General features: G+C 41.7%; 2 protein-coding genes across 2 annotated transcripts; one reads left to right on the top strand and one right to left on the bottom strand.

Moving 5' to 3' along the window:
- Nucleotides 1–840: 840 nt before the first annotated feature.
- Nucleotides 841–3,873, bottom strand: LOC121801345 (probable serine/threonine-protein kinase At1g01540). The gene is made up of 8 exons (XM_042200815.1): nucleotides 3,234–3,873; nucleotides 2,415–2,722; nucleotides 2,197–2,301; nucleotides 1,982–2,104; nucleotides 1,734–1,904; nucleotides 1,508–1,637; nucleotides 1,235–1,444; nucleotides 841–1,146 (listed from the first exon to the last, which is right to left on the bottom strand). Exons 1-8 carry the CDS (start codon nucleotides 3,510–3,512, stop codon nucleotides 1,021–1,023), a joined length of 1,452 nt encoding a protein of 483 aa, XP_042056749.1. The 5' UTR covers nucleotides 3,513–3,873; the 3' UTR covers nucleotides 841–1,020.
- A 6,645-nt stretch (nucleotides 3,874–10,518) lies between these two features.
- LOC121800716 lies at nucleotides 10,519–12,676 on the top strand. Its single transcript, XM_042200227.1, has 3 exons — nucleotides 10,519–10,677; nucleotides 10,821–11,664; nucleotides 12,615–12,676. The coding sequence occupies exons 1-3, from the start codon at nucleotides 10,519–10,521 to the stop codon at nucleotides 12,674–12,676; spliced, it is 1,065 nt and encodes a 354-aa protein (XP_042056161.1).
- The last annotated feature ends 4,428 nt before the right edge of the window (nucleotides 12,677–17,104 follow it).

Here is a 17,104-nt window from a genome sequence, read left to right as displayed (position 1 = left end):
GAGCCCGTGGTCGCGGTCGCGGGCCTCGGGCCCGATCCCGATCTCGATCTTGGCAATTGGTCTTTGGGTGGTCATTGGGCTTGGTGCTTGGGCTTGTCCCTGGCCCAAACTTAATCTTTTTATACCACCGCAGAGTCAGCAATCCAAGTGGCTTGACACGTCGTCAAGCGTGGCACAGTCAGAGCTGCCACGTGAGAAAAGCATACGCTCCGCACGCGAAAGGCACACTCCTGCCACACGCTCGTAACCGTCGGCGGTTACGAATCTGCCATGATGAGCCTTCATGGCTGTTGACCCACACAGCAGTGGACTGAGCCTATAAATAGGCTAGCCACTCCATGCATTTGTACTACATCATTCACAAGCATCTGCATCATAAGCTCTCTCCCTCTCTGCGTCGAAGCTCTGCCCTCTCCTCCATCCAGCTCGCCGGAGCTCTGCTGATTGCGGTGCTGCATCAATAGAGACGTAGCCGTTTTACCTTTGGGGACGACACGCCAAACCGAAGAGCACTACCGGGGCGTATCTCGTCTTGCGGGAAGAGACCTCCTCGACTCGGCTATCATACTGGTTTAGTTGTTTCGATTTCTATTGTAATTTCTTTAGTTCAGTTTCTCATTTTCTTTCTTTTGGGTTGTATTACGCCCTACTGTTATCTCTTGTAATCCCCAGAAACCAACACAATAATGATTGTGGTCCGTGGAGTTTCGAGTCATCAATCAAATGGTAGAGAGTGTCACTCCCAAAACTGCACAATATCATAAGTATCACGTATTGCTGTTCCAGAAGTATCACGCATTGCTGTTCCAGAATAGGTGCAACTATATATGAACATGTGGATTCCAACAATTTCCTCTAATTTAGTATAACAGTAAAAAATGAATCGTTCACTTTACACAGGCTATATCAATCACATTTAATAATTTATGCAACTATATATTGGGGAAGGAAAAATGGTGATGGAATAACCATGCATATCAAAATATTGAGGAACAGTAGCTACCATAGCATCCATCTTGATTATACAGCCATCTCACTGTACCTATGACTTCTACTGCTTTCTCCTTCATTGCATTGTTTATCGATCATGCCACGATGACTGTCTTCACCGATCGAACTGGAAGGGTTCCGGCCAATTCGCCGCTCCTGGAGATCAAAAAGATCAGCCTATCTCTTTTGACTCATATATGGAGTACTTTGAAATCAAGAATTACTGAGCAAGAGCAAGACTTACCTCGCGAGATTGGAAGTCTTCTGATTCCAGCATGTGTACCACATGTCCCATCTTGGGCCGTTTCTGGGCATCAGGATCAACACATCGAAGGGCTGCCAAGAGCAGGCGCTTCAGCGCTTTGGAGGCAGGCCGTTCAGGCAACTTGGGATCTGCTACTTCCCCGGATTTCCTGTTTCCAACCATCATCTTCAGCCACTCAACCAGATTGACCTGCATTGTATGTGTTTCCAGTTAGAGTTTGGTCCACAAGCATTGCAGTTGATGTGAACTAACCTCTTCTTTTAGCCGGGAATAATCAACCGGTGATCTACCGGTGATGATCTCCATGATCAATATTCCAAAGCTATAGACATCACTCTTCTCATTCAGCATACCAGTGCAAGCATATTCAGGAGCTACATAACTAGCAAACCAATGAAGAACAGTTTATAGCAACTCAACCTCACATGAAATTACTCACAAAAAAAAAGATTTTGTATAGAAATTATGGATTACTTACCCAAATGTTCCCATCACTCGTGTTGTCACGTAAGAAATCTCTGGATTCAAAAGTTTGGCTAGACCAAAGTCTGATAATTTAGGATGCCACTGGTGATCAAGCAGTATGTTGCTGGACTTGATGTCACGGTGAACAACCTTTGGCTCCAGACCTTCATGGAGATAAGCCAATCTGCAACAAAGAAGATAATCCAAATATAAATAGAAGGAACAACCATGGGCAGGTCAAATGTTTTCAAACTACCGCACCCTTTAGCAGTTCCAATGATTATATTCACACGAATCTCCCATGTCAAAGGGCTGACTTCTCCCACATCTCCATGAAGCCATTGCTCCAAATTTCTATTATCAACATATTCATAGACAAGCATCCTGCATACAAGCACATATAAACAATGAAAACCATGAAGACTTAATGTTTGATGCATATATATATAGCTAAAACAGAAATTCATTTATGATACCTATAGGCTCCTTCGACACAGTAACCGAGCAACCTGACAAGATTCTTGTGTCTAACACGTCCAATTGCATCCACCTCAACCTTGAACTCTTTTTCCGCTTGTCCCCTGAGAAATGTCAAGGGAAAGACATTCACATAAAGTTCATAGAGAAAAACTCTTCAACCTAATCAACAAAACCATGCATTAAATGAATGTAACAATTTGAGAAACCACTTTACCTGTTGTTCAACAAATTCTTTACAGCTATACGGGTGTTATCAGCTAACTCTCCATAATACACAATGCCGTATCCACCTTCACCAATCACATTCTCATCAGACAAACTGTTACAGGCGGCCTCAAGCTCTCTCAAAGTATACCACCTTCCCCATCCCAAATGGGACACCTCTGGCAACGACCCATTGCCACCATGCGATCCTGTCTCGGCCCCACTAGTAGCCCTGCTCTCGCCACTTGATCCCGCTCTATCAGAAAACACAACTCTATGCTCCACCTTCCCCATGTCTATCTGTATCTCTGATACAGCCTGAGATTTTCATATCCATACAAAATAAATAAATCCTCTCAACAATCTAAACCTTGTTATCGTTTTTAAATAAGACTATTGACAATGCATTAAATAAATCATCATTTGGATTCCAATAAAGGATATCTGTTTCTGTACAAGGAAATCAATTTAAAATAAAACCTGTCATTAAATTCATATGAGCACAAAAGAGTAAATTTCTGAACAACTAAATTGAAAATAACAAGTAAACATCAACTTCAAAAAATAAGCAAAATCGAAATTCATGGAACAAAACGATTGAATACTATTATCATAGGCATGTGAGCTCCCAAAGTTAAAAAAACTAAGCTCAATATGATTTCCTCAGTCAAACTCGAATCGCTAATTCGCTACTGGTTAAGCAATCAAAGCAAATCTCGATTTATGAACCAGAGAATATTTTCTCCCTAATTCACCAAAAAATAAGTTCCTGAAGATTTTTTCATTATCAATGAAAAAAATTCACAAATCGAAGAAATCAGAAATTTACCTGAGGTGCGACGGAGCGTTGCTCAGCGGCGTCGCGGGCGATCACCTGTATCTCCTTTGATATGGACGGACTCATCTCGCTCGCCGTGAACCGTAATTTGCCCTTGCCGCCGGCGCTACCGCGGCGGCGGAAGGCGGTGATGCAGAGCGACACGAGGAAGAGAATGAGCACTATGACTGCTCCGATTACTATTCCGATCACCACCCATTGATGCAGGCCGAAGATCGATGTCCTGTTAGAGAGCTCGGTGTCCACAAACGCCGTATCTAAAACTGACATGTCTTCTGTGATTCACATCCACAAAATCAGTCACTTCCTCTTCCCCACGTACCTATCTATGTTCGAGAATTAACGAATGCGAACTCTGCGTGTGTGAGATAAGGTGAGAAAAACACATGCAAGAAGGAAACTGAACTGGTTGTGAGATATGAATTCAGTGTATTGCGCGTTTGCTAATAAATTTGTGTTCAATGGATTAAAGGTGGAAACTATGAAAGTGAACTGCTTGTTAGATAGGAATTCAGTGTATTGCGTCTCTTCGCAATTGGCTCAATAAATTTGTATTCAATGGATTCGATTCCTCCGGTTCCGGCGAGTGTGTAGAGAGAGAGAGAGAGTGGACAGTGTGTGTGTGTTTTGATTTTGCTTGCTTTTGCTTTTTATCGAAGGGTTTTAGTATATTTTACTCTTTCATTTGCGACGGAGCTCTTTTCCTTTTCTCTTTTTTTCTTTTCTTTAGAAAAATGAAATGAATGTTTCATGATATTAATATTTATGACGCAATAATTTACGACTAAATCGGCGTTTTATTAAATTTCTCGGTCATTGGTCAAACACCATACATTACTTTCCCAAATATAAACGCATAATCAACTCAAAATCTATAATTTAGTAAGATAATTATTGGTTAATGTTTGTTCATAATTAAAATAGGTCTTCTATTAAAGCCTTTTTTCCAGTTAAAGTGAGATCAAAAGTTCAAAATTCGAAATTTAAAAAGTCAGTTGTTTTTCTCTAGTTTAATAGGTAACTAATCAATATGAATTATTTAACGAATATAAGGTACTCCATTATTCAATTAATTACATGGTTTTCTATTTCAACTTGGGAATCTGTACTATATTATATTGAACCTTAAGATGATTATTGGTTACTCACTCAATATTGTATATGGTGAATAAATTTATAAATATCAACTCTTGCTTAATGAAGCATTCCCTTTAGAAATACTGCATTTGATCTTGCTTGCAAAATATTTTGAAAAATAGTTGAACTTTTTTTCTACTGTCAATCTCCATGAAACAAATAACAAACAGGAAAACTTATCGAGTATAAATTGGAAATTACAAAAGTTAGAAATGGGATTGAAAAATAAACAATTACTATTAATATCTAAGTTTAGAAATAGTCTATATAATTAACCCTCAGACACAAGGAATTTCAGGAAACGGTTGAAGATGGGAATAATGACACGTGTCGAGCAAAGACGCATTTAATTGACGGAGTCAAGCAATAAGATAAGAAGGAAGCGTTTAATATTATTGATTAAGCTTTTGTATAGGCAGAAGGGACAGTTCACTGTTACATAAAAGAGTCAATAATATAATATAGATGGCTTTATCTAGCTGTAGCTTAACTGGTTTTGATGTGACTGGATTTTACAATTTTTTTCCGCTGATGGAAAATATGTAATCGACGAATATATATTCAAATTATCTTAAATGACATACTAAACAAATTTTTAACGTGGGTGAATTGTGAAAATTTTTGTTTCACTCCACACATATTCTTTCAAATATTTTACTTGTGGTCTTATTTTTAGTATAATTATGGAGATATCTAAGAGCATCCACAACCGTGCTCTTGCCAGCGGCACGGTTGTGGGCCCGACCCCACTTTTTCTGCCTGCTCTCTGGCAAGAGCACAACACCCACAGCTGTGCTCTTCCGCAAGGACGAACACAATTAATTTAAAATTCAATTACACAAAAACATTTCCATAATACTAAAATTCATTAAAAACCACAATAAATATTACAAATAAAATAAAAAAGACATAATTAAAATCCTAAAAATTAAAAATTACACAATTATTGGCTAATATTATCCGATGAAGACTACGCATCCGGCGGCACCAATCCCAATTGTTTTTGGAGACCCAATATCATGGTCTCGTGCGTTTGAAGTTGCGTGGGGGTCATAGATGACCTATCGGCCATATTGAGTTGGGCCAAAAGGGCCCACAACGAGTTATTCGGGGGTGGAGGTGGAACATAGGGTGCGGGTTCGGGAGCGGGGGCAGATGGAGTCGCGGCGCGACGGCGTTCGGCAGCCGCCTTCTTCCTTCCTTGCGGTCGGCGTCGGGAACCGCTTGGTCCGGCGTCGGGGCTACCCAAGTTAGCTTCGGCGAGTTGGCTAGCCACTTCTTCGTCGGCGTCGGATAAGGATGCCGACCGTGACCGTTTGGAGGAGCCGCTAGAGGAGGATGTTACGCCTCTCAGATACTTCGGGTGCGTCCTCGTTTCCTGCCAAACATTTAGGTACTTGAACGACTTACCGTTCATGGATTGGTAGGTGCTCAGCGCCGCAGTGATGATGTCGACCTCGCTCCGGCCGCTCCCGGCATTCCGCGACTCCTGGAGGAAATAACCATTGAACTTGCCAATTTCGTCGTTGGCTCGGCCGATGCAGTTGCGCACCATACTCTCGTTGCGCTCGATCGTTCCCGGCGGCCGGTTTGCATTGTACCGCCGAGAGACGCGCCACCAAAAGTGATCGCCGGATTGGTTCGTGCCAACCACCGCATCTTCGGATATTTCCAAGTACGCCTTGAACAATCTATCCATCTCCGCCGGTGAGTACGGTGTGCAGACACCGGCGCGAGATGGAGGAGTCGGAGTTTGGGAAGGGACGAGAGGCCTAGGCTCCGGTGTCCACCCGTATCGCCCATCGGAGCCACCTTGGTCGTCGACCGGGTATGGCCGGTAGCCACCCGGAACGCCCGAATCTTGGGTGAGAGGAGGGGCCGAATAGTCCGTTTCCGGACTAGGAAACGGTTGTGAACCGAACCATTCGGGGTTCCAACCATGGGAGCCGCTTGGGTTATCGTCGTGACCGGACATAGTGGTGTTGTAGGGTGTGAGAGAATGAAGATGAAAATGGATATGAGAGATTGAAGATGAGAATGGAGATGAGAGAATGATGATGAGAATTGTGTAGTTTGATGTGAATTTTTGGGAGTGAAATTGGGGGTATTTATAGATGAAAGTGTGTATTTTTGGGGTAAAAAAAATAAAAAAAATTAAAAAGTGGGAAAAAACGGTTATAAACGGATATAATTTTTTTGGGAAGTGAATTTTTTTTTATCGGTTTTTTTTAATTAAAAACCGATTTTTTTTAAAAAAAAATAATTTAAACACAACGGCTATGCCGTTGACGAATGAGGGCGCGCCACGTCAGCTGCTCGCTGGCACGGCACTGCTCGATGCATCGAGCAGCGCCGTGCCAGCGGCGCGAGCGCAGCGGCGGCGGGTGGCGTCCGTGCCAGCGGCGCGGACCGCCGTGGCGGCGGACGCCACCGTTGTGGATGCTCTAATGCTCAACTACCCAAGATACGAGTTAATATGTATCAATGCATGTAAGAAATCATGTTGATTAATAAGTTTTCATTTTATTGAAATTATTAGTATTTTATCTCATTGCCATAAATAAAATAAAAAAGAGTGAACTGCATGAAACGTCCTTAACTTTTGCGTTTGTTACACCGATGACCCCTAACAAAAAAATAGCACCACAGGTGTCTAACAAAACATACAATCACAAACCAGGTATTTTCGGACGATAACACCCTTAGGCCCTTAAAGAGCATTCTCGTCTGCACCTGCATGTCTGACGCCGCCTCTGCATGCTCTGCAACATCCACCGTGCTGACACCTACTAATGATATGACACAAAATGTCACGTCTGCTCTCTTCTCTTTCTCTCCCTCCCTCGAAACAATGCAGACGGTTGGCCTCCTACACGCCACCTATTTGATGTACTTGCATTGTAATTTTATCAAAATTAAAACACTTCTCTTTCTCTTCCCTCCAATTTCAATTTCAGTCTTCCTTTTCGCTCTCTCATCTCACTCCACTCCACTCCACTCCATTTTCGCTCCATTTTTGGAGGTTTTCAATCGCCATTTTAATTGATGCCGCCGAAACGAAATCGAACTGGTTCGTTACGGCGAAAAACGCAACCGCCACTGCCACCTCCGCCAGCGGCTGCACCTAGACACGTACCGGAGGTAATTGACGTAGACCCAAAAACATGGGACATCCGCGATCCTGACTTGGATTTCTTTGTCCCAACAACCGAATATAGTAAGTTTAATTTTAAAATTTCACAAAACTTTCACTAGAAATTCCACCGAACAAGAGATTCAGTCTGTGATTTAGGGTTCCGTAATTGAAAATTTTGGAAATTTCTTTTGATGTCGTGGCATTTGGTTTTCTAATTTTGTCATTGTATTTATTTTTGGGTTTAATTTTGATATTTTTTGGTTAACCCTAACAGAGGAGGAACCCGGGAAGTTTTCTGTTACTTTTCATCATGGTGGTGCGATCTTTGAAATCAATAAACAGAAGAAGTATTGTGGGGGCCGTTTGGCATTCTTCGACTTTTGCAACGTAAATCAGTTTCAGCTGTTGGATCTGTCAAGTATGGTGGTTAGATTGAAGTATAAGATGCAGACGGTCTGCGAGTTTTATTATTGTCATCTGAAGTATAGTCATGAGTGTACGGATATTGAAATAGGAGGCCCGTTGATGCCCCTTATTGAGGAATCACATCTGACTGGTTTTCTCGAAGTGGCGGCAACTAGCACAAGGCTAGTTCACATATACGTCGTCGAGATTACGCCGGCGGCCGCCTTATTGAAGAAGCGAAAGGAAGAAGCGGAGGAGTTTCTTAAATTTCGTAAAGCTTGTAAAAAATCTGCAGTGGTCATTGAAGAGATTGACGAGCCTCGTGTAATTGTGCCAAAGCCTCCTAAACGGAAAAGGAAGAGACAGCAGCAGGAGCAGGGGAAACGATTGATGATTGAGTGGTACACTAGGGATGTGGAGTTCGAAGTGTATCTTACCAAAAGTTTAGAAGACGTCCGTCAGTAAAGGAAAAAGGACGAGGAGGTAGCCCGTAATCCTATAGTACGAGGAGCACAACCTGAAGCTGTTGTGGTTGAGGTTGAAGAGAATGATGCAGTTGTTGTTGGACAAGGAGACGTCCATGCATGCGTTTCAGAGGTAAAGAATTATGTAGTAGTTGTCTGTGATTTATGACTTATAATATTGGGTGTTCTTGTGATTTATGCTTTATGTTTTGTCTACTGTAGGATATCCCAATCCCAAGACCGTCATCAGTTCTTACCGAATCATTTCCTACTCCAACGGGTCAATCATTTCCTACTCCAACGGGTCAATCCATTCTTACGGAATCTGTATCAGATGTACAACCTGATGTTGAAGCCATAGAAGAAGAAGTTAGAGTAGTTGAAGGAGAAGCCCAAGAATGCGTGGCAGAGGTTACTACACAACTTTCAACTACGTTTGTGATTTATGTTTTATGTTTCGTATTAGTTTGTGATTTATCTTTTGTCGATTGTAGGTTGAAGCCATAGAAGAAGAAGTTAGAGTAGTTGATGGAGATGCCCACGAATGTGTGGCAGAGGTTACTACATAACTTTCAACTACGTTTGTGATTTATGTTTTATGTTTGGTATTCGTTTGTGATTTATCTTTTGTCGATTGTAGGTTATACATCCAAGGACGCCATTATCAGATGAACATCCAATTCGAAGTCCCCCTGACGGAGCGATCAATGCCTACGCCTTCACCTGCATATCCACGTGACCAAGTTTCTGACTCAGTGGAAGAGCCAAGTGCAGTTGAAGAGAATGTGTACCAACCGACCATGGAGTTTTCAGAGGAACCTCAGTGTCAACCGCAGTTGTAAGTTCCCATCATCGAGGACATTACAGATGAAATGTTAATGTCAGGATTTGAACGTGATGTGCAAGATGGAGCTCCAATGGCAGAAGTATCTGAAGCGCCGGAAGTAGCACATGTTGTACCGGTATCGGAAGTCCCTGAGGTGCCCGAAGTAGCACCTCCTGATGATGTATACATTCCATCATTTGACTATGTTCCAGACGGCTGCCATCTCCATAACGAGGGACCTCCAACTGATAATGAAGATGAAGAGATCGACCATTTTATCTCGTTGGCAAACATGTGCCGAGATGAGCAGTTGTTACATCCTATTATGAATCAATTTTCCAGCAAGAACATGCCGAAACTATAGATGAACAGCATGAACAAGAGCCGGGGGAAGGTGAAGAGCCCGGGGAAGGTGAAGAGCCTGTGGAAGGTAAAGACAGGCCGGAGGCAGTGTCGAAACGGCAGAGGAAGTATTCGCCGGTTGTGGAGAAGAGGAACAAGACAGATAACCCACTTTGCGAGGATGAAACTGTGGACGAGCTACATGATCTTGAAGACCTTGAAGATTTGGAGGGTTTCAAGAGGAAAGGTATTAAGTATACCCCTTTCAAGCTCCTACGTAATGAGCTTCCATTGTGGAAGCCTGGTGATGTGTTTAAGGTCAGAGATTTCTTCTATGATGTGGTGCGACAGTACGCAATAATGACCAGAAGCCGGGTGCATGTGAAAAATAATGACGGCGACAAACTTCGTGCCGTGTGTAAGGGGCAAGATTGTGAGTGGTATGTGTACTTGAGGAAGCTCGAAGCTCGAAACACACAACGTTCATGATTATGTGGTCATGAATATGCAACGGGATCACACGCACACATGCTCTTAAGTGTTGGATCAGAAATGGCTCATAGCAAAGTGGCTAGGTGAGCGTTACATGGAAAAGATCAAAGACAACCCACACATTCCACTGGCAGCTATACGACAGTGCGTCGATGAAGATTTGGGCTGAAGATCGGTAGGATGAAAGCATATCAGGCCAGAGAGCACGCACTGGAAGGCATATTCGGCTCTGCGACAGCCCAATACAAGAACTTGTTCTACTATAAAGTCGAATTGGAACGGACACACCCTGATTCCAGCGTGCATATACACTACGAGAATATGAGGGATCCTGGCGCCATAGCCTCGAAATTCATGAGGTTCTATTGTTGTCTGGGAGCATTGAAAAAGGGGTGGATGCATTTTTGTCGACCCATTATTTTCTTGGACACTTGTTTCTTGCGAGGAATGTACAGATGACAGCTAATGACAACAATGGGAATTGATCCCAATAATGGTTGGTGGCCGATTGCTTGGGCTGTGACTGAGGCGAAGAGCTACGTCCAGTGGAAGTGGTTTCTGGAATACTTGTCTGAAGACCTGGACTTGCATGCAAATGGCCCAAGATATGTGTTTATGTCTGACCAACAAAAAGTATGGTTTATGTGATTTCAACATTATATATACTCCGAATGTGATTAAAGTTTAATAATCTAAGTGTGATTTTATTGTTACATTCAGTACTGTCAGTGTGATTATGTGATAGTTGTGTTGTATTGTTTTGCACTTAGTGGTAGGGTCTTGCAAAAGTGATTCTTGAGGATTTCCCACAGAGCGAGCATCGCTTCTGTGTGCAACACATTTACAACAATTTCAAGAAGAGATTCGTCGGGGAGAATTTCAAAGACCGGTTGTGGGAGATCGCAGCTAGTACAACCCTCGAACATTACGCGGAGAAGATGGATGCTTTGCGGGTTGAGTATCCCCAAGCACATCAGTGGCTTACTGGGGTTGCTCCCAAAGAAAAATGGGTGAAGACATATTTCTCTCCGCATACTTGTAGTGATGTGCTCCTCAACAATATTTGCGAGACATTTAATTCGAAGGTTGCATTGGCTCGAGAAAAAGCTATTATCAGTATGTCGGAGGACATTCGAACGAGTCAGATGGAAATGATTCAGATTAGAGGCCAGTGGATCAAGAACTACGATCATGTAGTCCCTCATGTTATCAAGGAGATTGTGGATAAGTTGTACACGAGGGCTTCTTCGTGGAGAGCTACATGGAACGGAGAGGCTTTGTACCATGTATTAGGGCCGTCTGGCCAATATGTTGTGAACATGCACGATTTTACATGCTCCTGCAGACTGTGGCAGCTAACAGGGATCCTGTGCACTCATGTTATCGCTACAATTAACAAGAATGGCGAGGATGTCACGCGATACGTCTCCCACTATTATTTGAAGACCACAATGATGATCATGTACGAGAATGTGCTTTACCCAATCAATGAGGTGGACAATTGGCCAAAGAGTTCTGATGTCGGATTCGAACTGGTGTCCCCGAGGACTAAGCGACAGCGTGGACGATCGAAGAAACTGAGGTGTGAGGAGCCCCAGATTCGTCTCCATGCCAACAGAGGTGAGTCACTGCGACGAACCTTCGTCATGAGATGTCGTCGGTGCGGGCAGGAAGGTCGTAACAGGAGGACATGCAGCAATGATCCTCGGATAGATGCTTGTGCTGAAGTTGGGGAGAGTTCACAACAAAGTGGGTCGCGTACGACTGATGGGAGTAACTTGCCTAAATCGTCAAACAATCGCCAAAGCCAAGATGTACTATTCATTAAGTATCTATATATGAATTCTCTACTCGTACGAAGTGGTTACTCATATATATTTGTTGCAGTCTAATGTTTCGGCTCTGGGGCCTAGCACTCGGACCAGGGCCAGGACTCAGCCTTAGCGATGTGGCCGCCGCGGTGATCAAGATTGACTACCTATTTACTAAAGTAGCAGTGGAAAACGTTACATAAAAACTTGGTCTCTGTTTGGAAGTTTTTGAGATGGTTTTTGTCAAACAATATGGTGAATGATGGTTTATGCTTTGGTGGCTGTAAGTATGTTGAATTGTTGAATGGTGGTTTTTTGGCAAACAATGTTATATTTTGACAGTAGTATTTTGGTGGCAGTAGTAGTATGTATGAATGTTATATTTTGGTGGCAGTAGTATGTATGATTGACAATTACTCCCGTGCGTAATGAAAATTCATGTGATGGAGTACTTCGTTTCAGTTGTGTACATAGTGTGTTATTTCACACAAATGTGAAAACTTCATTTGTGATTTATGTGAATAGTTTGGAAAGCCATCACTTGGTATGATGTATGTTGGAACCATGCTTTCTTTTGTGCCTGATTTGTGACTAATGATTAATTGTTTGATATTCGTATGAAATTTGATTGATATTCATCTGTTGCTTTAGTAATGAAAATCCATGTAATGTAGTACTTCGTTGGTTATTTTTCAGTTGTGTACATTGTGTGTTATTTCATACAATTTGGAATACTTCATTCGTGATTTATGTGTACAGTTTGGAAAGCCATCACTTCGTATGACGTTGTAACCACGCTTGGTTCTGGGTTTAGGGCCTGATCTGTGACTAATGTTCAATTGTTTGATAGTCTGAAAACTGATATTCGATTGATATTCATATGACATCTGAAAATTGAAAATTGATTTATCAACATTTCATTTGTTACAAAAGTATAAAAATTGCAATGCATAACAACAAGATTGTGATTTTAAACTTTCGGGACATTGATATTGTTTTTGCAATTTTGAACGTCAAAGCTTCACACTCGTCAGTTTTCATGGACAATTGTAACTTCAAGAACACCTTGAATCAATGATTTGGCTCTAAGCTAAGATTCGAATTGGTCTCGTTCAAGTTTCACTCTTTGAAAGTAGCTGTTTTGGCTTGGAGAAAGACCCGCATCAACCCATCGAAAAAACTTACAATCACCTTCCTGCAAAATACTTTGTCATTAAACTTCCAGCCAAAAAAATTCATATAAAAACAAAACATAATACATGATTTTAACCTTCCATATTAGGCATCGATAGTAACGTCTACCCGGGTTAACAGCCGTCCAAGATATCACAAGCCCAGCCTCAAGGTCATGATTACAGTTCACAATTTCGGGATGAGGCCAATTCCAATTGAAGCTTGACGCGAAAGATTGAGAAGAAGAAGAAGAAGAAGAAGGAGAAGAAGACATTGCAACCGGACCTGAATTGAATTCAAAAATACAAAATTCAAATTAGCACTGCAAGTTCGACGAAACATAACACAATAAACCTAAAACCATAAATCGAGTTGCCAAAATTCAAAAGCAAGAATGCAATTTGGACGAAACACACAGTTAACCTGAAACCTAAAACCATAAATCGAGTTCACAGACTTGGCAAAATTCAAACCGGAATTGCAAAATTCATATAAACTATAAGCTAAAAAAACAATAACAAATTCCTACTTCTCTCTCAACTCAAATCCCCAAAAATTTGCATACCACGGTAACCCTAAAACCATAAATCGAGTTGCCCAACTTGCCAAAATTCAAACCAGAATTGCAAAATTAATATGAATTATATGCTAAAAAACAATAACAAATTCATATTTCTCTCTCAAATGAAACCCCCAAGAATTTGCATACCACGGTAACCCCAAAACCATAAATCGATGAACCCTAAACCCCTAATTCGTGTTGCCAATCAAGAAGCTTAAAGGGGAAATCTCATATGTTACATGATACAAAAAATCAACAGAAGCACACTAACTCGAGTTAGGGATGGCGATGCGTGGGATTGAGAAGACGACGAAAGAAGAAGAAGACGAAGAAGAAGAAGAAGAAGAAGAAGAAGAAGATAAAAACGAAAATGAAAGGGAAGGGAAGAAGTGAGAGGAGTGAAATCAAAAGAGAGGGAGAGAAAATATATTTGCCGGTACTCATCATAGGAAATGGAAACAAAATCTGCATGATTTGACAAGTCACTTATATGTAGTGTAGTAGTGACAGAGTAAGGGGCAAGTTCCTGCAGGTTTGGGATGGTCATGAGACAAATTTGCCCTTCAAGCCATTTGGGCATTTTCGTCCGAAAAATGGCTAAAATTACCTGGTTTGTGATTATATGAAATGTTAGACCCATGTGGTACTATTTTTTTGTTAGGGGTCAATGATGCAACAACCGCAAATGTTAGGGACATTTCATGCAGTTCATTCACTCAATAAAAAATAACAATTATACCCAATATATTACCTTAAAGCATCCATCGTAAGAAGAAGAAAATTACACGTAAGTTTATTTACAAGTAAAACTTGAAACCTTATTGTAAGCAAGATCGAGGAAGGCCTCTATTTGTTAAACAAGCTACGCTCTTGTAGTGCTCGGATCGGGCGTGTCAACTCCAAAGAATAAACGGTTTCATCTTATTCATTGCACCACTGCAGATGAACAAGCTTCAACAAATTGGATGAGATGAGAGCAAAACTTCAAGGATGATGATGGTGGTGGAGTATGTCAATGTTATGTGATGGGTCATGTGTCGACGAGGGAAACAAGTGAAAATGGAGAAAATTGGATCAAATTGACCAGAAGGAGACACAAATCAGAGGACGAATAAGAGGAAGAACGAGCTTCTAGAAGACATCACTTTTGGAGGACACAAATGTCAAAATAGAGAAGATCAGCCCTAGGGATTGAAGTGGAGCCACACTATAAATTGAAGGAATGAAGATGAATAAAGAGTTCTATCCATGCTTTAGGAGGCTCCACTTTAAGACTTTAGAAACCGCAAGATGTATGATGTTCAGTTAGAAAAAGCTCACACAGAGCTTGATCGATAGTAAACAGAGAGCTCTAACCAAATTCCGAGCTTGATAGTTTGATGGATGCAGGCTCAAGACTGATAGTGAAGGCTTGATCGATAGAGGTGAACGGAACCGCAAGTTGTATAATAAATCCGGATTTATTGAATTAGATCTCTGATAGTAATTATATTATTATTATTATTATTATTATTATTATTATTATTATTACTATAATATTATTATTATTACTATATTATTATTATTATTATTTTACTATTATAATGTTAATAATAATTTATTAAGAAAATCTTAATCTAATTATTTATATTATGCTTATAATGATAATAATTATTAGTATTATTATGTTTTACAATTATTAATTTGATAAAAATCTTATTATGATTTTAAAATTATTAATTATATAATTATTTCATTTTAATTTTTAAATTTGTAATTTAGTATGATTATTAAGCATATTATTTAAAATTTTGTTATTTTCTAAATATGAAAAATAAATATTATTATTAAGAATCATAATCCAAAAAATTATTTTTTCACAATTATTTTCCTAGGTAATTTGACTTTTCCGTGGAGCAGATCACAAACAATCCGGCGTGTATAGGAATAGGTCTAATTTAACTCTGTTGCATTTGCATACCAAAACGTTTAGCATGTGAGTCGTAAGACCATCCACAATAACCGCCCAGCGACCGCCCAGCCGAGCGCCGGCGCTGGGCGGTTCGTTGGGCGGTCTATTGCAGCCGCCCAGCCGCTGACTGGAGAGAGAAACCGCGCAGCGCTGGGCGGTGGCGTGGCGCTGGGCGGTCGGCTGGGCGGTCCTTTCTGTAATATCCGTTTTTTTTTAAATTAAGGAGTGATTTTTTTGTGAATATCTTGTTTAAGATATGGTTTGGTAAGTCTTATTTGATTTATATTGTTTTTGTGGATATGATTTTTACCTAAGCAATATGTAATTGGGATAATTAATTAATCTAAGAAATAAAATCCTAATTAACAAAGTAAATCTCCCTCTCTCCCTATCTCTCTCTCGGTTTCTCTCCCTCACCCCCATTACTTTCTCAACCTCTCCCCACTCCCACAAAACCGATGCACTTTCTCCTCTCTCAATCTCTCCCCCTCACCATCGCTCTTCTCTCAATCTCTCTCTCACAAGCAATCAATCTCACTCAATCTCGCGGTTGTTAACTTTCGTTGTGAATCGGAGTCGGAGGAGGAAGTAAAACGTTCGAACTACGATTGAACTCTCCGGGAAAGGTAACCCAAGACCCTAACTCATGCTAATTTCGAAAACACATGCATATAGGACGAATTTGAGTTGTTTAGATGCTGAATAGGACTTGTGGTTATGTGTTGGTGTTGAGTATGTTTTTGGTTGTGACTGACAGTGGGTTCCGAACTGTTTTTGACGAATCAAATGATCTCCTTTTGGTACGAAATTTTAACTGTATAAACCTTGGTGTGTCTTCTGTGTGGTGTTAAAATTTCAGCTTCATTGGAGGTCGGGTGATTTTATAATGATTTTTGTAAGTAAACTGCTCAGTTCTGCGGGATGTACGTTTCTGGGTGATGTATTTATGTGCAATGGGTGTGAATCTGGGTGTTTTGATATTGTGATGTATGTGGGTGTGTTTGGCCAAGGGATGGCTCGGAGGAATCAGCGTTTGGTTCGAGTGGTTTGTGTGTGTTGGCCGAGAGATTTAGGGTTTGGCCTAGGGTGGTGTTGTGGAGAGTTTTGGAGGTTTGATCTCATGTTTTCGGGTGTGTTTTGGGATGTAGAATGTGTGTTGTGAATGTCGTATGAGGTTTGAGAATCGTTGGTTGGGGGAAAGTAGGTGTGTGCACGTGACCGAGCCAGGTGCCGAGACAGGTGTCGAGTCAGTGCCGAGACAGGTGCCGAGCCAGGGCCGAGTCAGACGCCGAGACATGTGCCGAGCCAGGTGCCGAGACAGGCGGCCGAGGTACCGAGCCAGACGCCGAGACATGTGCCGAGCCAGGTGCCGAGACATGTGCCCAGCCAGGTGCCGAGACAGGCGGCCGAGGTACCGAGCCAGACGGCCGAGACATCCGGACGAGGTGCCGAGCCAGGACCGAGCCAGGCGGCCGAGACAGCCGGCCAAGGTACCGAGCCAGGCGGCCGAGACAGTCGGCCGAGACACCGAGCCAGGCCGAGACGCCGAGACAGCAACCGAGC

This window comes from Salvia splendens, chromosome 4 (assembly GCF_004379255.2).
Source record: "Salvia splendens isolate huo1 chromosome 4, SspV2, whole genome shotgun sequence".
In the NCBI taxonomy this organism is placed as follows: Eukaryota; Viridiplantae; Streptophyta; class Magnoliopsida; order Lamiales; family Lamiaceae; genus Salvia; species Salvia splendens.
The sequence above is the reverse complement of the archived record's forward strand: the minus strand, read 5'-3'. Positions and strand labels throughout refer to the sequence as shown.

What these genes read in the sequence shown, in the direction of transcription:
- LOC121801345 (XM_042200815.1), bottom strand. Translation starts at nt 3,512, where the DNA reads ATGTCAGTTTTAGATACGGCGTTTGTGGACACCGAGCTCTCTAACAGG. An exon ending in AACGCTCCGTCGCACCTCAG is followed by an intron (nt 2,723 to 3,233) that starts GTAAATTTCTGA and finishes TGAAAATCTCAG; the next exon opens with GCTGTATCAGAGATACAGAT. An exon ending in AAGAATTTGTTGAACAACAG is followed by an intron (nt 2,302 to 2,414) that starts GTAAAGTGGTTT and finishes GACATTTCTCAG; the next exon opens with GGGACAAGCGGAAAAAGAGT.
- LOC121800716 (XM_042200227.1), top strand. Translation starts at nt 10,519, where the DNA reads ATGGGAATTGATCCCAATAATGGTTGGTGGCCGATTGCTTGGGCTGTG. An exon ending in TTATGTCTGACCAACAAAAA is followed by an intron (nt 10,678 to 10,820) that starts GTATGGTTTATG and finishes ACTTAGTGGTAG; the next exon opens with GGTCTTGCAAAAGTGATTCT. An exon ending in TCGTCTCCATGCCAACAGAG is followed by an intron (nt 11,665 to 12,614) that starts GTGAGTCACTGC and finishes TTATGTGTACAG; the next exon opens with TTTGGAAAGCCATCACTTCG.